The sequence below is a fragment of the Amblyomma americanum genome, chromosome 6 (genome assembly GCF_052857255.1).
Source record: "Amblyomma americanum isolate KBUSLIRL-KWMA chromosome 6, ASM5285725v1, whole genome shotgun sequence".
NCBI lineage: Eukaryota > Metazoa > Arthropoda > Arachnida > Ixodida > Ixodidae > Amblyomma > Amblyomma americanum.
In genome coordinates, this window is record NC_135502.1 from 54801136 (window position 1) to 54821732 (window position 20597).

Sequence of the window (20597 nt, forward strand, 5' to 3'; positions counted from 1 at the left end):
CGAAATGATTCCGGAGCCCTCCACTACGGCACCTCTTCTTCCTTTCCTCTTTCACTCCCTCCTTTATCCCTTCTCTTACGGCGCGATTCAGGTGTCCAACGATATATGAGAAAGATTCTGCGCATTTCCTTTCCCCAAAAAACCAATTATTATTATTCACTCCCTCCTTTCTCCCTTCCCTTACGGCGCGGTTCAGGTGTCCGCCGAGATGTGAGACAGATACTGCGTGACTTCTTTTCCCAAAAAACGAATTTTCATTTTCGAAAAGTTATTTTTTAAGATTTCGTCTACTGGCCGCGAGGAATATTCATGTCAGCAGTCTACCAACTCAGCAGTACAAGTTCAACCACAAAAAAGACCAGCAGAACTTCCTCTCGAAATGTTACCTATTATCACTCAATGGCCACCGCTGGCAACCGTTGACCCCTGGTGGTATCAAAATTGCACATGCCAAAAACGTGTAGGAGAGGAACCGCTACGCATTCAATAGTATTTTTGATGTGGAAGTGAGCTCGTATAGGCGTTTCACAAAAGCATTTAAAAATGTGAGCGGAAAAGAAAGAATGGTTAGGGAGATATAAATCTACAAATTGGCTATACCTCCGCTCCTTCATCCCATGCTTACCATGCTGCTGCTGCTTCTTCCTTAGACATTTCTACTTAATGGAAATGCATGAGCAGCGATGCCGATAGCAACAGGGATCCCGGAGGAGCTGTTCTTTTAAACTGAAGTCTTTTTGTCGGTTACTGAAGCGCGAGCGCAGTTTTTTTTTGTGGTGTGAACTGACGCCACCAGAGCCGAAAAGGGTAATTTAACCGCCCCTCAATTACTGCGGTCTTAATCCATAAGTATCTTAAACTTAATCCAGAAGGAAGCAGACGTCATTGAGATGAAAATTTACAGACCGATCAGCTTGCTGTCCGTTGCCTATAAGGTATTTACTAAGGTAATCGCTGAAAAAGTCAGGACAACATTAGACTAACGAAACGATCAGGCACGCTTTCGTAAATGCTACTTGACAATAGACCATATTGACACTATCACTCAAGTGACCCAGAAATGCGCAGAATATAACCAACCCCGTATATCGCCTTCATTGATTACGAGGCATTCGAGATCTCAGCAGTCATGTAGGCGTAGTCGAATCGTGGTGTATAAGAGCTTTCAGTAAAAATACTAGCAGATATCTATAACGCCTGCACAGCCACTATAGTCCCCCAGAAAGTCAGCAATAAAATTCCAAGAGTGTCAGGTAGGGGGACACAATCTCGCCAAAGCTCCGCACTGCCGGTTTAAAAGAGGAATTCAGAAGCCTGAATTGGGGGCAGCTGGAGATAAGTGTTAGTGGAGAATACCTTAGTAGTCGGCGATTCAATGCTGACATTGCCTTGCTACGTAACTCAGGGGACGAACTGCAAAGCGCACTTAATGATTTAGACATGCAAAAGAGAACGGTGGGTCTAAAAATTAATATGCAGAAAACCAAAATAATATGCAACAGTCTCGGAAGAGAACAGGAGTTTGCAGTTGGTAGAGAGGTACAGGAAGAGGTACGGGAATACGTCTACTTAGGGAAGATGGTGACTGCTGATCCGGATCACAAGAGTGAAATAACTAGAAGGATAAGAATGGGGTGGAGCGCGTTTGGGAGGCTCTCTGAGATCATGAATGACAGTTTACCAATACCATTCAAGAGATAAGCATATAACAGCTATACCTTACCGGTGCTCACCTTTGAGGCAGAAACGTGGGGGGTAACGAAAAGGGTTCAACTTTAGTCAAGGACAACGCAGCAAGCAATCGAAAGGAAGATGATAGGTGCAATGGTAAGAGACAAGAAGAGGGCAGAGTGGGTGAGGGAACAAACGTGGCTAAATGATAACCTAGTAGAAATCTAGAGGAAGAATTGGACTTGGGCAAGGCACGTAATGCTAAGGCAAGATGATCAATGCTCTTTGATGGGAACGGACTGGATTCCAAGAGAAGGCAAGTGTAGCAGGGGTGGCAGAAAGCTGTATGGCCAGATGAATTTTAGAAGGTTCCGGGGATAGGATACGGGCATAGTTTCCGTTGCTGGCACAGGACGGTGTCAGTTGGAGAGATAGGGGAGACGCCTTTGCCCTGCAGTAGGCGTAGTCAGGCTGCTGATGATGATGAATTTTCAAATGTCGTCCAAACTTCTCCAATCTAGTTCCTCGGCCAGCACAGCCAGACTAGGCTCACCAGATAAGGTTCTAGCGTTACACGTTGTCAGGTTCAGTTCCAAACGCCGGCCTGTACAGAGTCAGAAATTCGTAGCACCTTCCGCTGCGTCACAGGTCTCACCGCCGCCTTGGTCAGTTGCACCGCCGCCGCTTGGGACGGAGCGCTGGGAGTTTAGTTTGCTCATATATAAGCTGGAGCCAAGTACTACTCCGGGATAAAATTTTATGGTGAGAGGGTTTGTTGCTATGGTCGCCGGGGTCAGGCCGCACTACAGTCCTCACTGCCATTCTTATGCAAGTCTTATGCACGGATCTTAATCGTTTGGGCAGCGGTATCACAAGCGTGCACCTTACAACTGGAATTCTGAGTAGGAGGGTAGCTAGTGGGAATAGCAGTCGCTCTTTTGCATGAGGCTGCAGTGTCGTGCAAGTTTCGTGATCACCCGTGTGCTACGCAAGGGCGTTCAGGGAGGTGCGTTTGAGGCGAGTACTCTGCATAAGAATGCTATCGTGCTTACTAAGGGTGCCGTTTAAATTGGGCATGGAATTTTAAAAATTCTGAGGTTAAATATATAATAGCTTCGCAGCGTGTTCGTCTGCAGGAACAACTTGCGACCTATTGTAATGGTTTGCTTGGTTTGTGAGTCAATAATTTGCGGCGACTTCTAATGGGAAGCTAGTAGTTTTCAATGGGGTTGAAGTGCTTCGGAGAATTTAAAACGCTTATCCTTGCCTGTACAATAATTGGTTTTTTTTGGGGAAAGGAAATGACGCAGTATCTGTCTCATATATCGTTGGACACCTGAACCGCGCCGTAAGGGAAGGGATAAAGGAGGGAGTGAAAGAAGAAAGGAAGAGAGAGGTGCCGTAGTGGAGGGCTCCGGAATAATTTCGACCACCTGGGGATCTTTAACGTGCACTGACATCGCACAGCACACGGGCGCCTTAGCGTTTTTCCTCCATAAAAACGCAGCCGCCGCGGTTGGGTTCGAACCCGGGAGCTCTGGATCAGTAGTCGAGCGCCCTAGCCACTGAGCCACCGCGGCGGGGACCTTGCCTGTACAGAATACTGTCTTTTAATGCTTCATATGGCTGCATTCGAAATGAATTCTTACCAGGAGCCTTGTAGGCAGGTGGGCCTGATGAATCGCCGCCGCCGTCGGATTCGCCATCATTACCTGTACAGAACCGCACAAGATATCAAAGATTCAGTGCACACGAATCGCATTGTGCTGGCGCCCAGTGTCAGTGGCACAATATTTTTGCCCAATTCTTGGTGGAACTTTCAATGCGTGCAGCTCTCAAGACGATCATATGAGCCAAACTCCCACACAGTGTAACACCATAGGCACAGCGTATGATTCGGGCCGCAGTGGCGCTCCCCCGAAGTGGCAGTGCAACGGCAGTGCTGAAATTACAGTGGTTGCAGTTGGCGTACTGTTCAATCCAAAAGTCATAATATTCCAAGGCGCACTAAACAACTGTGCACCCCAAAACGTGCAATGGCTGTGTAGGTCTTTAATAGGACGCAAGTGGGTGGGAATGGGCATGTGCAAGTGAAGAAAAAATTTCTAGCCACATTTTAACCTTCCGGCGACAAGCCTGTGAACTGAGCTGTTGAGGAAGAAGACAAATGCACCGGGGTTGTGCAAGTATTACTTTTTAGACAGTGAGCCGAACACGTATAGTCTAGCTTCGGTACCGCATCGAATACGAACTGTGTGTTTAAAAAACAAATCGAATAGTTGAAGAACCAGATCGAATGCGAATCGAATATTCGTATGCTTATTCGCTACTTGCGAGAATATCCATACAAAACAAATATTCACGTGAAAACGAGAAGCGGTAGCGGCCTATGTTCAGCTCCGACCTCCTCTTTTTAACGGAGCATTGTTGCGCACGCACTGGCCATTAGTATGTGCCGATTATTGCGAGACGAGGCACGTACAGTCGGGGACAATAGTCTCTGGACCACATGTTCCTCAAACGAAGCCGATAGCTTTGCTATTAGCCGGCGGCTGGAGACCACACTTGTGGAGGTGAAAACAAAATATTTGTTCTTTCACCTCCACAAGTGTGGATTCCAGCCGTCGGCTAATACCAGGGCTATTGAATTCGTTTTAGGAACACGTGGTCCAGAGACTTTTGTCATCGACTGTACTTCCTCAGTCAAACGTTTATGGAACGCAATAATAGAAAACTTTATACATCGTTGCAGGGCACGCGCAGCCTCCAATATATATATATATATATATATATATATATATATATATATATATATATATATATATATATATATATATATATATATATATATATATATATATATATATATATATATATATATCACAGGCAAATTATACGCGCACGAATTACACAGTGGACCATTAAATCCAAGTAGAGCACACTGGATGCAAAGAAAGTAAATTTTTTGCACTAATGTCGTGTTTCGTAACCTTATGACCATGGTTGTACAGTGCGTGTCCTGGAGTGTACCACCTCTCCTCTCTCGTCTTTCCCTTGTCCGTTAGCGCTTGACTATCCCCGAGCCAAATGCAACCTGTGCTTTACGAAAGAACAAGGGCCTCGAGCAAAGAATTTGTCGGGGAGGCTGCGAGGCTATAGCTTCGATGCCAGTGCGTTTATGCTTCACTTACCCTCCGTTGCATCCGGGGAACCTGCGAGAAAAGAAGAGAAAGGTGAAAAATCAGTGGATCGAAAAGACTCGGACTTCCGCTTTTCGGATACCTTGTCTTAAGACTGCAGGTGTATTGAAGCGGTTCTCATCAAGCTTGCTCATCTAGGAGTCCCGAGGCTGCCAAAAGCGGGACCAGCCCTTACAAATTTTTTTAGACAGTCTATAGACTGTCCCTATACTTCTGTCTATAAAGTCTATAGACTTTTTATAGACAAACCCTAGACTACAGTCTATAGGCAGTACAAATACTATAGATTTATGGACATACACTTTTAGCAGATTTTTTCGATAGGCAGTGTATAGGCTATGATTACACAAAAAGAAACACCTATATGAAAGCAATTAGAGTCTATAAGAACTCTATAGACTGTCTATAGACCATTTTATAAGGGAAGCATGCAGAGCTGCAATTCTGGATTACAGACATGGAAAGGCTACAAACCAGAAAATCATAATATCCCCCACGGAACAAGCCGTTTCTGGGGTTAAGGTTGCCCTTATATCGGTAGTTTTTTAGAAAGTGTGACAAATGTGAGCTGGGCCCGTACTTAGTGGCTTTTCTTATTTATAGAATACGCACTCGGCAGCGCGAAGTTACGTTTGCGGAGAGACTTTTTCAGCCGCTCTCTCTTTCAGTCGCACGAGATAATGAGTAAGATAAGAACAATGAGCAGTTTGGGTACATTGATGCAGCAAGTTTCCACCTATCGATTCAGCAACGTCGTCTTCGCTCTTTAACGTACCAGCTTCGAAGCTAAGTTACCCATAGGAAAAATATCAGATACTTCGGTCTTTCTAGACCAAAAATCTGAGGAAAGTCTACTCTAACATACGGCGCAGAGACGCGAAGGTACTTGGAAACGAAACCAGCGAAACAGAGGCTGTTAAAAATGCAACGATAGTCAGATACTTAAAAGCTAGAATTTCGATACATTTTAACGTTTCTGAAGCGAATAATGACGAATAGTGGCAGTTTCTTCTTCCCGTTCCCAACTGGAGGTTCCATCGTCTAAACTTCGCGAAATGGCAACAGAAAATACTCGGTCTTCGAAGGGCAGTTTCGACACTGGTGTCATCAAACAGCTCCGACGTCATGTGGGTACTGACGTCCCCTGATCGAGCCCTGCCATTGGGTTTGCCGAACTTACGGCAGTATGACGTTATTTTTGAGGTATATGGCCTAGTACCAAATCGGATTTAATAGCCGTGTCGTGTTACTTTGCAGCAACTTCGGGGAAATATTTTGCCCCGAAACTATGTAACGATTCTTTTTTATGTTCATGGACGTGTACCCATCTGTACCACTCCTTATCATTTTCGGAATCAATTCATCTCTGGAATTATGGAGGCCGCACGCAGCCATTTCTATGGTGTTCGAAATTGTCGGCGGTGTTGTAGGGGCCTAATCTGGCGGGGCTGCCCCGCAGCCTCCCCTTGTTTGCTTTCCCGCGATGCACCGTGCAGCCTCGCCTCGAGGAGGGGCACATTTCCTTGTTAGTTACATTAACTAAGAAAACGGCGCCAGCGTCGCAGCGCTAGAGACGGCTTGCATCTCGCGTGCGGGAGAGGGCAGCAGTCGTTTTCGGCAGGGGTCGTCGGCGCGAGCGGACATTTCGCACGCGGTTCCACTCTCCGCCAGCGGGGCGAGGAAGCGGCGAGAAGACTGGCTCCCGTATCTCGTCCCGTCCAGGCCTCGGAGTATCCCTCGCCCTAGCGTGGGCGAACATTCGCTGGTAACCTTGCTGGTGAGTCGGACGACCTCGATTCCTTAGCGCGTTTTGTTGCTAGCTGGCATTATTGTTACTGTAGCAATAAATGCCTGTTTGTGTCAGCCAATGTGTCGTTCCTTTGTCCCGTCAGAGCAAGGCCCGCCGTGGTTGGCGTGCGCTCGGTAGCGTACGCGATCACGGGGTGGGGTCCGGGCGGCTTTGAACTATGTAAGCCGCGCTTAAGTGGAGAGAACGTATTTATCTCTCGCCAGAATCAACCCTACATCTGACGCCCAACGTGGGGCCTGCTCTTGAAACATTAGACGATTGTAGGTTCGGTTCAAGGAACTCTCTTTGTACAGACTTGACAAGTGCTAGGCCTAGAGTGAACGTTGATCAATAGGAGCTGCGGCATGTTTTCTTGAGTGCGAGGTGCATTGCGCTACAGTATGTTTCAACTTTTCGACATGCTCAGCACATTTTCGTCAAGTTTTCCCTGGAAATTTTTCACGAGAAGCATTTGGTCCCCATCGAGGGGACGTGAGGGCTAGCGCCCGCAGAGTTGCCGAGCCCGAAGCGAGTGAGTACGGAAGCCGCGTGGGTGGTCCGAGTTTTCTGTATATCTTTTTCTCTGGTGTCTCTTTTTCGTCTATGGTAGTCGCGGCTCCAGGAGCCGGTAGGACTGGGGCCACGGGTGCCGCTACTAGCTCGCTGGTATTGCAGCTCGGCACCGGGCGCTCCGACACCGCCCGATACGGCCGGCGCCGACTGCTCAGAACCTGCTTCGTGCAGTGAGCGGGTAGGACCACCCCACAAAGCTGATGTCTCCTCGCGGCTGCGCGCACATAACCCGTTTCGGGTCTTTGTTGTGTTCACGGTCGTTGTCGGAGTTGTAGTTAGGCCTGAGATTTTTCGGAACTGCCTGCACCACGTCAGAAGAGACACGACCACCGGACCGTGGTGTTGAGAGGGGGCGCACTTTGCTGCCCGCCAGTTTTTTTTTGTAACCTCGCACGAACTGAGCAGTCTCGTTCAACTCAAGAAAGGGCTTTTTTCATGCGAACTTCGCGTTTGCACAGCCGCCCGACACGTTTTGCTAGCGAGTTAGGCATTGTACCACGAGGTCCTTGCGGATGCTGTTTCATCTCCCGTGACCTACGTTAAAGGCACGCCGAGAGCGTTTCGGCAATTTTGCAGATCCGGTGGAGCCACCCAGGCTTGTTGTGCGGTGCACATCGTCTAACTGCCACCTGCTGCGACGGAGCGGCCTGTATCCTGTTCGCCGCGTCCACCCGAGGCAGCTGTGCGATACCAGTCAGCAGTCACCTCCGGCTGCTGTTGCCCTGGCGGCTATTGCAGAATCCTGGCTTGCAGTTTTCAACCGACCTTCTTTTCGCGGGCCTGCGGACAAGGCGTCCGCGGGCCATGCAAGTCATTATAGCGGATACCTTAACGCCGCCTTCGGAACACTGCGGAAGTCTACGTGGATGCTGACGGCGTGACCTCCACTGCAAGACCTGCCTCAACTGCATGAAGACCAGGAGACTCCTCCATAGCATGTACTTTCTGGCGCGAGGGTCTATTTAAAGTTGGGAGGATGTGGGGACTGCCCCGCAGCCTCCCCTTGTTTGCTTACCCGCGATGCACCGTGCAGCCACGCCTCGAGGAGGGTCACATTCCCTTGTTAGTTAACTAACAAGAGAGGGCGCGAGCATTGCAGCGCGAGAGACGGCTTGGGCTCGCGTGCGGGAGAGGGCAGCAGGCGTTTTCGGCTGGGATTGTCGGCGTGAGCAAACGTTTCGCACGCGGCTCCACTCTTCGCCAGCGGGGTGAGGAAGCGGCGGGAAGACTGGCTCCCGTATCTCGTCCCGTCCTGGCTTCGGAGTATCCTTTGCCCTAGAGTGGGCGAAGATTCGCTCGTAACATTGCTGATGAGACGGACGACCTCGATTCCTTAGCGTGTTTTGTGGCTAGGTGTCATTATTGTTGCTGTAACAATAAATGCCTGTTTGCGTCAGCCAATGTGTCGTTCCTTTGTTCCGTCAGAGCAACGCCTGCCGTGGGTGGCGTGCGCCGGTAGCGTACGCGATCACGGTGTGGGGTCCGGGCGGCTTTGTACTAGGTCAGCCGCGGTTAAGCGGGGAGAACGCATTTAAATCTCCCCAGAGTCAACCCCAAAATCTTGAAGGTTCATAGTCACCTTAAAATTCAGAGCGGCCAGAAGCGAAGGACCGCCAAGCGTCCTTGCTATTATTGCCGCCGATGAGTTGTCCTAATATTTGATGGCGAAAATTTGTCCGATAAACAGCTTCCGTTGGAATCATTCTGCTGTCTTCTAGCCAGCCCGTCTGCCTCCATCAACACGTGATAATATTAATCTAAGGAACAAGCGGGTATTCTGAAGCCAACGCACTACCGCCACCAGATGAACACCAGCATTTTTGGCCGGCGTGAAATGGAAGTTCGCAATCAGGCGAAAGAACCATTCTCGTCGGTCTAGTTGCAGCAAGCTCTACACAGCTGAAATTCTCAGTAAGCAGTTGTGGCAACTCACTTATAGTTCCGGACACAAACAGCGTCAGCAGGAGGCCCAGGCAGAAGAGGCACAGAGCCCCCAATATCAGCGAGTTGTTGCGATTGCCCTCGCTGCGTCAGAAATAGTTTATTAACGCTTTAGTAATGCTCTACTGGACTTCACTAACACCACAGTCAAATGTGTTAGTAAAGCAACGATCGCCTTCTCTATACTGTATCAATGAAAACTGACTGGAGCAATTGTCCTCGTCGAATATCTCAGTACATTATAGATTGTGCCTACGACTGGTTACACTGAGCAAATATATAAGTAGCTTTTGTACTTTCAAGAAAGTTGTCATCACTTTTTGGATAATTGAGAAGGCACATTTTTTCGGTTCGATCAAACAAACGGTCGTAAAGATTTAAAATTTGAGGTGGTCGCTTGTGCAAAGCTGTAGCTTTGTTAGCTGTTCTTTGCGGGTGAAGAAACCCGTTAGTGCAACGATTGCATGCTTGAATGAGATGTCGAAGTGGGGTTGCACGCGTCGTAATGTACCCTCATGTACAAACTATGAAAACACGCCCAAAATATTACGGCTTTCAAAGATGAACTAGAGGTAAAGAAACAGAAATAAACACAAGGAGGTATCATATAGATAAAAGAACAAAAACAACAATAAGCAAATCTTGGGCTGGACAGGGGATGAAATGCCTTCCAGCTTCGTTTTATGGAGAGGCAGTAGGTCACTTCCTAACGTGACTTCCTAAGGCGAATTCAACCGACAAGTTCGTGAAGAGAATTATATAAGGGGAGGTAGCAATGCCTCTAACTCATGTAAATAATGCTCTCATTGGGTTTCGAAGAAAATAAAAAAAGCACTCCTCTGTTATAATTCCCTGCAAAAGACATGTTTGACGTTAAGCGCCACCTGGAAAGCAGGAAGCTCAGCCGAGGAACCGAAATGACGAAGTAAAAAAATTGCATTTCATATTCCACTGCGTTTTGAAACTAAGGTTGTTTGCTGGCCTAGCTGTACTCACCTAACATTACTGCAGCAGAGTAATCCGATAAAGAGGTTCATTAAAACTGGGGCGCTAATGCGATATCGAAAATGCAGAAAAACGACACGACACTTCGACGTTTGAAGCTGATTAAAGGCGCGTCTAGCGAATGCACAGTTTTTAAAAACGCAATCTACGAAATATGTACTGAGGCCTGTGGGTAAATATGAGCATGTTAATTATATTTGTTGCAATCAAGTGAGTACCAAATTTCCTCCGTTTCCGGTAAATTTCCTCCGTGGTTGGCGTGCAGTCATAGCGCCATCATGCGACACCAACTGAAAACTCTCCCTCCAATGTGCAGCGCTGGCCCAGCAGATGGCTCAGGTGGCGGAACGCACACAGCTTTCGCATTTCCGCACGTAAGGAGAGTTAAGCGCACCTCGTAATTTTTCCTATCGTTGTGCAGCCGTAACTGTCTCGCAACAGAAGGCGTTGGTATAGAGAAAGGGGGCAGAAAGTGGCCATCAGCAGCTCATAATAACGTGGCTTCAGCTAGAGGTGTTCGTCATTTCACTCCGTATTACAAGGAACAGAGTGAGCAAAAAAATGAATGTGGATTAGCTCAGTTTATCCAGGATATACAAAGCGAAAGCTGTCGGCGTTCATTGTGTCCATTGGCGTTGACAACGTTCTAGACGCCGATAATTTTGAGGAAAGGAAGGGTGCATGCGCTATGCTCTTAGCGGCTGCCCCGCGGCGCAGGGTATAAGCCTCGGCGCGGCCGCTCGCCTCGGCAGAAGGCGCAATGGAAGACGACGACGCCGCTGGTGGCCGCGTGTGTAGCAAGCGGCATCTTCAGAGCCTACAGGAAGCTGCTGCTACCGACCCCGAAGTAACTCCCTGGCGTGAGGCTGCCCGTCTACGTAAGAATGGAGAGCGGAGAGCTAAGCGCGTGTCGGAGACACCCGAGGTGTAGGTGAAGAACGTCTCGCCAAGCGTCTTAACCTACCACCAGCGTCTTCTGCCAAGGCGAGCGGCCGCGGAGCAAGCGGTTATATAGTCGGCCTCCGCGATAAACACGCGCTTGCGGCTAACGTCAAATGATGACGCATAGTGCGCGGCAGTGGCTACCTGCACCGTACGTGATGTCACTCGCGCTCCGTCATACGTTGGCTCGCGCGAAGCGCGGTGTTGACTAGCGCAGTGAAGCTTTTCGCTTCAAAAATTCTGTTTCTTCGTCTAGAGTAGGTGTCAGCATGAAATGCACTGCAGGGAAGCCTCACCTTACTGTACGGCGGCTCATAAATGATAGCAGCCATACACCGGTATATGACACGACCCCCTTTGGCTGGCGATCACCTCATCTTCACCTAATCCTGTTCTTCGAGCGAGGCAGTGCGCGTAGTCTCCCAGGTTTCTTTCGCAGCTTGAGCAGCCTCCGTCATCAGCCGCTTGACTGCACAGTGAGCTTGATTTTCTTCGCCGCGGCTTTTAGTGCTTTAAGTGCCGCCTTGTTCAGCCACTAACGCTTTCTGTGATGGGCAGCGCGCTCAGCGTCCAGCGTTTCTTTCTCTGTTTGACGAGCCTGCTCATCAGCCTCAGTTATGCGTTTAGCCGTCTTGGCGGCTAATCATTCGCTAAGCAAATAACCCTCTCAGAGGATTAGCTGTGAGAGGATTGCGTTTTGAAATGACAAACACGGCCCCCGGTATTATGGAGTACCCCGTGGTCGAACTGTAAAACACATGCAGATGACGGGCTTATGCAGAATGCATCTACTATACTTACTCTCTTCCATCTAGGGAGAATTGTAAGACAAAATCGTACGTCGTGAGCGATCGTCAAGAGAGCCAGTTAAGCATACATTCGTGCCGCTTTGTTGAGAAATAGAACACTCAACTCTAAGTTAATTACATATAAGGAGAGGGATAGCGTCTGCCTTTCCTTTTCTTTGTCTACACACATTACGAAAATGTCCTTGGAATCTCAACGAAACAGCCGTTGCATATTATGGCGCCAGGTTATCGACACATCGTCTAAGTTTACAGACCATTTTAGATAAGACGTATTTATAAAAAGATGGCTAAATAAAATGAATGTGCAGACCCCTTAAAAATGGTGAAAAACTAAAAGAGGCAGTCCTTTGCACTGTTAAAAGGCCACGCGAACAGTAGTACCATCAAAAGCTGCGAAACAAATTACTGAGACGCAGATGGCATCGGAAGGCGCATCCTGGAAGGCGCATCTGTTACGAAGAGTATAGCTATACAGAACTCATAGACATCTTTCCTTCGGTTTACAAGTTCTGAGCCTCCGTCTAAAGCGTTCGATTCCCGTACTGTTCGCAACAGATGGCCGTAATACTTTAATGTATGTCATGCAAGCTAGAGACCGTTGGATCACTGTATTAGAGCATGATTAAAAATTCGAGCCAGAATGATTCCTTCATATATATGCCGATTACATAAAGAGTGCAAGCAAAAATAAATAGAATTCTTACCCGCCATAGACATTGACGATTGCTCCATCGTCGACCCTTCTGAAGTGAGACCACAAATTCAAAACACAATTATGCCACAGGGGCTCACCGTTTAAACTAATAAACTCTAGGCAATAGCTTCAGTGCAATGCCACTGCTAAGCGTACTATACTCTAAGGCTCGCATTTGACCGTTGGTCATGACAGCCACGTTTAGTTGTTTTGTGTCTGTAATCGAGTCTCGAGATTATGTCTATAATCTTATCTGATAAAACTGATTCGCAGCATTTGTTAAAGAAATGGGGAGGCATCTGTGCACGAGGTAAAAAAAAAAGAAAAGCTCTTAATCACAAGCCGATCACGTTGCAAGACAGACGTTGCGCGCTTCCAAAACATTTCATTATGGTTTCTCAACATTGTTTTGAGCACTTGACACACTTTGGAGAGATCTGCGACATTAAATACGCTGCTTCAAGCCCCACAGGGCAAGATAAAATGGGAATCCTTCGAAATATCACACTGTATAAGCGCTGACTTTTTATGATCACACTGTATAAGCGCTGACTTTTTATGAAGTGTTCAGATATTTCAACATCAGCAAGCAGGTACTCTTGCCGAAGAGGAAGTCTCCAGAAATAATTAGCATCTGTTAGAATGTGAAACGACACTGAAGTAAAGTAGTTTTATGTAGCAGGAACCAGAGGCGAACAAGACGATCATCAATCTAACAAGACGTCCATCATACGCGCGTTTCAGTTTACCTCGCTGTGTTGCTCAGGGCTGTCTATATTCTCACAATACCAATCTGAGGATGGTATTTTCTAAGTGAAGGGTTTGAAATTACACGGAGAAAATAGAGGAGCCTTGTTCACGTATTCCATCTGGTGATGTACCCTTCCACCTTTCATGAGTTGCCTGTCTCCCGCCGGATCAGCAATGCAGTGCAGAAAAATTGGTGTCTTACCCATAGTCGACATCTGGGACTCCATGACAGCTGCAAACGCACAAAAGAAGACCATCAGCACAACAGTCAACAAATAACTCCTCGTTGTGGGAAGCGCAGAAAGCGGACCGAAATAAGTGACAGACGATTGCGGTAGTCGGCAATACGAAATTTGAGCGCAGCTCTGCAGGGCTGGCAGGCGGCGTGTTATGCTGCCAGCCAACTGCCGGTTGTCCGTGGCAGGTGGAGCTTCGCTCCGGTACTACCTGTCACACCTGTCAGGCTACATGTGACGCCGGCGACGACTACGGCGCGGAATCCACGAACGAGCGCCTAAGGGTTGGGCTCTAAAATACAATCAAGACCGCGCCTTACACTGTTCCATCTTGTCTGGTCGGAGCCTCGGTTAGGCCTATTGAAGGAACTGCAGCAAAGGTGATCGGTGGTGGTCACGGTGCCTGCCCGCCAAAAAGAAACAGGACAGCTGTCCGGTAAAAAGCTCGGAGCCAGACAGGCGAGGTGCGAAGAGACGTGGTACATAAGGCTGGCGCAGTAGCCAATGGATGTGAGAGCACACCGACAAAATGGCGCAGAGCGGTCGTTCTTCTTCAAAGCTCGCGCAGGATGCAGCTCGAGGGGCGCAGTGGCGATGATTGCATTCAGCGCAGACACAGCTATTTCGCTGATGCAGCTGTCATAATTTGCGATGCGATGAGTGTCTTGTTTGAAATAAAAGTTGAGCATCTAGTCATGCACTGTACTCTGAAGGCACGAAGACAGTCAGCTACAAAAAGAAAGATGAAAGTCGAAAGCTAACAAATTTGGTGCAAGAAAAAGAATGACGATGACTGCAAATCATTTTGTGAAGTCTTCTTCTCTCGTTCAACAATATGCCCAGCTCTATGCGAGTTTAAAACATTGTTTACTCTAATAAGCGAGTCTTCGGCTTTCATTTACTTTATTTTAAAACATTTCACCATCTAGACTTCACATTACGAGTGTCGGCCAATCTACAGGAGTAAACATGTGCCATTTCGCATCCCAAGAAAACATCAACCCCTCTGAAACTTGAATGTGGCTTCTGGACTATAAAGTGCGTGATCATAGAATGTTGTCCATTTCATTTGCCTGACTAAGTGCGCGCAACTCTCAAGATTCACTCGGCACGTTGTGCTTAACAATGCAGCAGTCAGGATGGTACAAGCCGCGAACCCCTCTCTCCTTTTTTTACTATATGAGTGTCTTACTTGTACAAGTTACACGGTAATAACAAACAATTTGTATACCTTCCTCTAACTGCTCCTTGAAATGAAAATTATCATTGTTAACCTGCACTGAGTGAGACACAGCTGACAGTTCCATCACCAGCCGTGTCATTTTCACATTTGCCGTTAACTCAGATTGCCTCAGATGCAGACTCAAATACAGGTTAGCTAATGTGGTATTTGAGCCATGAAATATGCATGCGTGAGCGCACCATCCGTTGGGGCAACAGCCCAATAAGTTAAGCTTCTTGCAGAGAATATTCTTGGTTTAAATGCGTTGCGTCTCCTCCGGTAGCGGACCCAAAGGCAGTGAGGGGCTGAGTCAGACTACGGGCTGCAGGCACTCTGACATCGGGCGGTTGTAGCCGAAGCAGAGACGGGTCGAGGAATAGAAAAAAACTTAACAGGGATTGATTTACATGAAGACAAGAGAGAAAGGTAGCATCATTCAAGTAGCTGGCACCAGTAGCTTCCCCGTTTTCACGGCGCACAAAACGGCGTCTCACGGTTCGTCGGCTTCACCATACCCAGCAATTCTGGACAAAAGCATTTTTGAGCGGGAAACCATTTATGAACGCATTTAGTTTACTGTTGTGCCGATGGTCCTATTTGGTGCATTTGCAGCTGGCATGGAGTCCCAGATGTCGACGATGGGTAAGCATATACTCAGCAATTCTGGACAAAAGCATTTTTGAGCGGGAAACGATTTATCAACGCAATTTTTTCATATAATGTAAGATATCAATATAACAATCAATATATCCAAAAGAAATCCCGATGACAGTCTTGATTTTTTTTTTTTAACGTTTTTGCTACCGTCCAAAGTGTTCCCCATTGGTTGTCTAAAGCAGCTTTAAATGTTCGATGCGATCGATAGAAACATTTTAAAAGAGAGATTTTGCAACGCATTTTAAGAACGAACCATTACCTTCAATATTTCCATAGCAGTTTATAATTTACCAATATTCAAAATATTTGTCCAAGAAAGCTGGACATGTGCTGGCCTGACTAACAACGGCCAACCACGAGGCTTAACAGAACTCAGCCTTTGTGAAGCTGCGTAAGAGGCTCAGAACTTCATTCTATTCAAGGAAAAGCGAGGATTTCATTTTTCATCGCAAGATAACTTCCAATATTCCCGCAAATGTCCAACGAGGTGGCGCCGTTGTGCAACGTTCAGTCACCCCCGCCGTTTTGGTCAAGGCCAAGCCGATCCGAGGTTCCATGGCCGAAATGGTGGCAAAAAATTGGCGGTGGTTTAGCTCTGTTAAACCTGGAGTGACGCGCTAGCTACAGCTGACCGAGTGGGACTTGGTCACTTGACCAACCACGTGATCAGCCACGGCGCCGCGCCGCCGGCAGCTGCTCCGTATCAAATGACTAACCACGTGACAGCGTGGCGGCGCAGCCACAGGGTTGCAGCGCCGCCACACGCCGAAGGCTCGGAATGCTACCGTAATGTAGCTATCACTACAAAAAGTTCAAAACATGCCTGCTTGTACAAGGGAGAACACATTTGTTCGCTGGCGAAAAAAAAATTCGCTTCTCATTTATCAGTTAGGTGACGAAGGAAGTTGCATTTAATATGCGAGGAAAGCTGCTCAGCCAGCCCCAACGTCATTGACCAACGTAACGGGCGACGGTGATTTGGGCGAGTATCGCGCTACAGTAGTTAACCATCCTGAATGAAGAATTCTCAACTTCGTCATTAAGTGTCATCGTAGAAAGGCAGCGCTTTCATCATAGGCGACAGGAACTGGGAGAAACAGTCTGCGAAAATATTACAGCTTTCCGGGCCTTAGTGAACTTTCGCAACTATCTCGCATCCATGTACGCGAGTGTAGCGCAAAACGGGACAAGGATAAAGAAAGACGGACGCAACACAGGTGCTTCCTCCTTTGTCCCTTGTCCCGTTTTGCACTGCACTAACATAACGTGGTCACCGTTACCGACTCGCCCAAGTTTCTACCCTTGTGATTTATATCTTGCATCCGAAGAAATGTTACGCGACCAGTTTGTAACTGGCGTTGCATACCAGCACCTTCGAGAAAGGCTGTTACTGGAAGGATCCTCACTGACTTTGTACAGCTGTACGCATCTCAACGCAACATGAACAAACAGCAGCAGACGCATGAGATTCAATGCTGTGGCACAAGCCGTTCGTCTTTCTTCAAGTCACCCTCAAAACCGTTTTTCAGAGTTGTGAGCGATTATCAGTGGGGACAGCCTCCTTACCGTAATTCGTGCAGTGTGAATGGCGTACAGTGCTCTGCTATGTGGGATGAGAACGACAATCATTTCACTGTGAAGTCCAGGAATGTGACCAAGGACATCTTCTAATTACAATTCCAGAAGAGCTCAACCAGTAGAAAGCCCTTCTACTGTCCGGATGAGACGAGTTCAATCCGCATCTAGTAAGGCACCCCGACGTGAACCGGCCCCAGAAAGTCAATAAGGCCGAGACGTCCTCCTCTATAGTGCAAATACAATATTCTGTAAGGGTTCACCGTAAGCTATTTTTTTTAAACCGCTCAAAGGTATGCTCATCCATGTGGGATTTTTTTTTCTTGCAGAAGAGCGTTCTTCAGGTCCAGTGTGTTTTTTACATTGACGTCTGGGAAGACCAAAGATTGGACGCCCGCTTGGACATAGGGCTCACTAAGAAGCCCGCAGCTGTTTTGGGACGCCCAGCAACTGCATCTACAGGGGCTATCCTGGGGAAGGGTGAAGTGCCTGCGTGAAATTCTCTTCCTGTTAATGTGTTCAATTTTGAATTTTCATCTTACTGCATTCAGTTTTCAATTTAATGTGTGATTTTACACATTTGTTGTGTCGATTTTGAATTTCATGCAGATCCCATGTTAACTGTTGTATGCTGGTCTTTTTTTCATTTGTATCGTTTCTTTTGTACAAGTGACAGAGTACACGCTGTAATGTTGGCTTTTATCTGGTATCGGTTTATTGGACTCTCTTGGCCTTGTTTGTGTACTTGTTAACTGGCTTTAAGTGTCACGCGGGTTAATGTTGTAGATATATCGATGCCCTCTTCAAATAACGATTGTTCATTGCTGCCACTCGAGCAGTGAACCTCTTTTACGTTCCCTTCCGTTACTCTTATCCAGAGGTTCGGGCCCTGGGCTCTAACTCTACACTACACAGCGCGAAGAATCACAACTTGCGCACTTTTGCACACAGAGCTGACGAATGTATGACTGATTAAGTACTGAGTAAAACACGAACAACCAAATTTGGTTTTCCTTATCTTGATAGCTTTACATAAATTTGAGAAAGATAAAGGAATAGTCTCTATCCTCATAATTGAGAATTCAGAACAATAATATTTTGCAAAGCGCGTAACACAAAATAGGTTAACAAGGTAATAGAAGTGCAATGAACGAGCCATTCCCGATTAGCCTATTTCAGCATTTTTTACAGGTGCACGACGGAAAACAGTAACTACTCGAAAGAACAGAATGTGAAGCACAAGAGGTTCTTTCATGATTCGTCCGTAGTACAAACTAATGAACAAGTCCAATGAGAGTAATAGAGGCACAGCTATGCAGATTGAAAACAAACCAAGAAAGGTTTCCGAGGTGACTTTTAAAGATTTGCGTAATGACAAAACACTAGGAGTTCGCAGTTGCACACTAGAGCTGTAAATAAGAATAGGTCGATCTGTGCAACTTCCACCAAGGCGGACTTGTAGCTTTTTGGCGCCAAGTCCCTTACCCATTTATGGTTTTTGCCAAAGACTTCTTGTCCGCATCTCTCCTATTTATTACGACTCTGTGAAGTTTCCATAACTAATAATTCTAAAGCTGGCTATGCATGTTAACATATTTTCTTGACTAACCAGGTTTCCCTGGTACTTTTATACCCCGCACTTATACGTTCGAGCAGCTACAGAGATATCGTACCTTTGGATTGAAAATTAGACAGCAAAATTTGCAAAATGTCTGTATTTAATGCGTCCGTTTTTGTTAACTGGGATTCCTATGACACGCTTTTGACAAACTTTGCATGCTTGGATTAGTCGTGGTCCAGCATCCAACGTCCAGCATCGGTCTATCGCGAGATTTCTCCGCTTTAACTTGATGAGACACATCTGACGACACCAGTGAAGAGCCTTTATTTACACTCCAAAAACCACGATGTTTATAGTGGAAGCTCTTCTGGCTACGCGTTTAGCGGGGCTTTTAGCAGCTGCATCTGCCTCACTCATCGTAATAGAACTAGCCGGACGTATTGTGCTGCTCTTCTGCGTCGCAGTTATATGTACAATCGCAAGTCGGTTTTCTAGTTGATCCGTTCGACATGTGCCATAACGCGAAACTCCTTTAGTTCTGGCACCGCATGAGTCAGCGGCGGCACACGCGTCGTCACCGCGACCACCTTTTGCGTCGCGCTTTTTTTATACCCGCTCCTGTTTAGGTCTCGCGTACAGCTGGATCCTCATGTCGCCGTCGCTGAGCTTCTGCTCGGCGCGGTAGAGGTGTCCACCGTATGCCTCATTCATCGCATTAAAACGGGCCTGATGTATTGTGCCGCGGTTTTGCGGTGCGCTTATATAACCGCCACCCTTATGCCACCGCAACCCGTGGCTGGCCACCATCCGGCCATCGTACGCAATGGGAACCTATCTCGTAATGGTTCCCATGGCGAAGGTGGCCGTAGGGTTGTTTTCACGGGAATAACCCTGCCCCCTGGTTACTACAACGATCCGACGCCGCCTCAAAAGCATGAGACGATTGTTTTAAGAGCTGCGCTCTCAAAAGCCACACTAGGAAAAGGCGCAATATTCCGAGCGGTCGCTACTGAATGTTTATGGTAGTTATTTATGTACAATCGCCCAATTTTTTAACCTGAACGCGCGAGCGTCGACCGGCCAGTCGATAAGCGCCGTACAACGGAGCATAGCGGCGAAGTGTGCGAGAATACGCGCGTGCGCACAATGCCCAGTCCAGTGCAGCTGCCCTCTGCCAGGCTGTTCCGGGAACCGGACCCCACCCCCTTTCGAGCACCGTTATCGTCTTCGTCTTTTCTTTTCTGAACGCTGCCATCACGCTATAAATAAAGGGTCAAGTGGCACCGCTTGGGCTCGATGGAATGCGACATACACCGGCTGATTGCACTACGTGAGAATCAGCACTTTTTATTTTTATTTTCCCTACGGCTCACGCGGCAATTTCCTGCGGCAAAAAGATATCTGCCGCTGGAAGTCCTGCTGATTAGAAACTTCGATGTTGCAAAGAATAGCGTGCCTTGCCTATGTCTGACCAGAAATAAATTTATTGCTTTTCTCGAGAGCGAAACCAGAAGAAAAACAACGCCTCAATAAGGATACCTTTGCTCGCACTGGTTACCAAGGGGTATTAGAGATTTTGGTAATTCCAGCTGCTTGAGAAATTGTGGGGTCCCGGGTGTCGCAACTCGCTTGTTGCCCTTCAGTATTTGGAGAAGGCACCACCAGACTGAACAACCGTTGCGATGCGTCGCGGAAGAGAGTCGTACAGCGCTGGTACGAGGTCGTGGTCGATTTTCAACAGCTCCCATTCGGCTTCAACTTTGCGCTACAGTTCATCGCAGCTCACGTTGTGAAGACCCATTTTTGATAAGTTCTTTTTCATTAGGCCCCACACGTTTTCAATTACATTCATGTCCGCTCCTTGTGGCGGCCAGTCAATCGTCATGATTCCGAGTTCTTCCAGGCGGCCTTTGGCAGCGCGAGACGTGTGCACGGGGGACAAGTCCTGCTGTAGGATGAAGCAGCCGTCATT

The 20597-nt window shown here is 47.4% G+C and overlaps 1 protein-coding gene across 1 annotated transcript in view; it reads right to left on the reverse strand.

Moving 5' to 3' along the window:
• Positions 1-19336, reverse strand: part of LOC144095266 (uncharacterized) — a 38115-nt gene extending 18779 nt beyond the window's left edge. Inside the window, exons 1-6 of the mRNA XM_077629044.1 lie at positions 19263-19336; positions 13577-13606; positions 12635-12673; positions 9167-9258; positions 4863-4883; positions 3321-3383 (exon numbers count right to left, since the gene is read on the reverse strand). Of these exons, the coding sequence (XP_077485170.1) occupies positions 3321-3383; positions 4863-4883; positions 9167-9258; positions 12635-12673; positions 13577-13606; positions 19263-19336 (319 nt within the window). The remainder of the gene's footprint in view (positions 1-3320; positions 3384-4862; positions 4884-9166; positions 9259-12634; positions 12674-13576; positions 13607-19262) is intronic.
• Between the last annotated feature and the right edge of the window lie 1261 nt (positions 19337-20597).